Source organism: Buceros rhinoceros, unplaced genomic scaffold, assembly GCF_000710305.1.
Source record: "Buceros rhinoceros silvestris isolate BGI_N320 unplaced genomic scaffold, ASM71030v1 scaffold9753, whole genome shotgun sequence".
NCBI lineage: Eukaryota > Metazoa > Chordata > Aves > Bucerotiformes > Bucerotidae > Buceros > Buceros rhinoceros.
In genome coordinates this window covers 97,157-99,478 of record NW_010404220.1, presented here as the reverse complement: position 1 = coordinate 99,478, position 2,322 = coordinate 97,157, and the positions used below count along the sequence as shown (strand labels likewise).

The 2,322-nt window shown below is 33.0% G+C and overlaps 1 protein-coding gene across 1 annotated transcript in view; it reads right to left on the bottom strand.

The window, feature by feature from the left end:
• Window positions 1-772: 772 nt before the first annotated feature.
• Window positions 773-2,322, bottom strand: part of FYB (FYN binding protein) — a gene marked incomplete at its 3' end in the record, with an annotated part of 45,770 nt that continues 44,220 nt past the window's right edge. The window contains exon 17 of the mRNA XM_010133307.1: window positions 773-806. Coding sequence (XP_010131609.1) covers window positions 773-806 — 34 coding nt within the window. The remainder of the gene's footprint in view (window positions 807-2,322) is intronic.

Below are 2,322 nucleotides of genomic sequence, written 5' to 3'. Positions count from 1 at the left end.
TTAAAAATGAAAATCAAAAAAGATAAGTAAAAAAAAATAGTATGGCCTTAAATTCTTTCTTGTTTCTGTACTTGGCAACGCTATAATGATTTTGGAGGAGTAGCTTTTTAGATAATGAGTTTAGGTGATGTCTATAAATGATAGATGCTCTATGAAGAGGAATTTTCAAAATATGGCACTTCGATACATGAACAGGCCCATGAAAGCCAGTAAGGCTATTTATAGATATATAATTTAAAAGTGTGTATAAACGTTGGCAGGCATCAATTCTGAAAGTGACATCTGATGCGATATTTAAGGGTCTAACATAAAGCCCATTGAAGGATGTGGAAAGACTTTGTCTGGCTAGGGTTTTGGATAAGAACCTAAATGCTGAACTCCATGCAATTATTCAGAGCAACACTGAGCCAAATCTACTCCATTGCAATATGACTGAAATAAAAATAACCCTGAAGAAAAGTGTTAGTTAAACATATGAAAATGGCATCAATACACTTAATCATGCTAATGTGCCTTTCTAGTACCAATAATGCTTAATTTATTTAATTTTTCATGGTTTAAACTAGAGTTTATGGTGAAGCGATGAGGAACTGGGCCCTGGAAAGTTTCCATCATGGATGTATGTGACTAATTCTTGAGAAATCTAAACTTCACAAAAATGACTCAATTTGCAACCACATACTAAAATAATTATATTTCCCTTTTATTTAACAAAAAGTTTAGAACAAAATTGAATGTTACAACAATTTTTTCAAGATCACTTTGTACTTACTTCTCAACCAAACTGCTTCTCAGAACGTAGCCATCTGTAAAATTGAAATATATATATGCATTTAAGTTAAATTTAAATATTCATGTTATTTCTTCTGTTGCTAGAACTAGTGAAATACAGTTTTTCTCTTTTAGATATTTCAGATGGAAAGACGTAATAGATGGATAACAATGTACAATGGATACGTACTTGAGGAAAATTTTGCTATGTCCAGTTTTAGTTTCAATTACTCTTACTTGCTTGCTTTGTATAACATGGTGCCTTAGATAGGGAATCAAAGTATTACAGTAGCTCCAAGACCAGTTAGATGTCTACTGTGCCAGGTACTTTACGTTCATTACATGAATTACATTCAAACTCTGATTTCTGTTGTTTCATTGCAACAGTTTCCATTGTTTATACAACTAGTGCTGAAAGGAGAAAATACTAATGCAGGTTGTGTAAGATTAGGTTTTCATCTTATTGCATGAAAGGAGTGTGAAACAATAGCAAGATGTACTGAGCTAGTACTGTTCTGGCCAGTATTCTGATAAATAAAAATGCACTATGAGTCATATATGGAATATTGGAAAAGTTATCTGACAAGACTAATATCCCAAATAGTCCTGGAAATAGAAATAAATAAATAATTTGTATATACAGCTTTTCTTCCTGAAGAAACATTTGCACAAATCTTAAATAGGTAGATATCAGATATGCTATAAATCCGAAAAGGAAACAAGTCCTTTTTTTCCCACAATATGCTATTTATACAGTAGATTAGCGATTTGCTCTGTGAAGGCCATAATACATTAAAAACCCTCCATTTTTAAAGAAAACTTCTGTCTCATGCTAGTCTTGAAGGTTGTCTAAAAAGGCATTAAATTCATGTGATAATATTTTATTTGACACTAGTCTGCTTTAGCTTCTGTTTAAGACTTAACAGTTGCCTTAATGAAAAAAGTGTTTGAGTGCAGCTAGGTAAGATTAAATTAGCTTAATTTTCCTGTATTTATATCTTTTTATCGGAAGATTTGATGCTTACATAAATTCTATTATAACTTTTGCTAACTAAAAAAATTAAACTGAAGGTAAACTTCAATTGTCAAAAGAACACAGTGCTGCATATTTTCAGTCATCTGTGTATTTTCTCAGGCTGTTTGCAAGTTGGTAGACGTAGGGAAGGGTCTGTCTATTCAGGATATTCTTAGGCTAGTTGTCTTTCCTCCAATTTTATTATCTGGGATAAAAGCACGGAAACTCATTTTATTGTAAAGATGTGATCTTTTTAAAATTATCTTTAAGCAGAGACCAATAATTTCCAGGGCTCCTGAAGTCTCCCGGGAATTATTTACAGTAATTTGGCTAACCTAATCTTCACTGTTTCTTCTTTTAATTTTCTCATATGAAATACATGAAAGCAAAGTTTCTTTGCTTAGAGCCGTGGTGTACAAACACAGTGTGCTTGCAAGCTAGAAGTGCATGTGACCGCTGCAAAGCATAACCTAGTTTCTTCTGATGGTCCCTAGCCCCTGAAGATGTGGGAGATACAGTGCCTGCTGATCTCACAC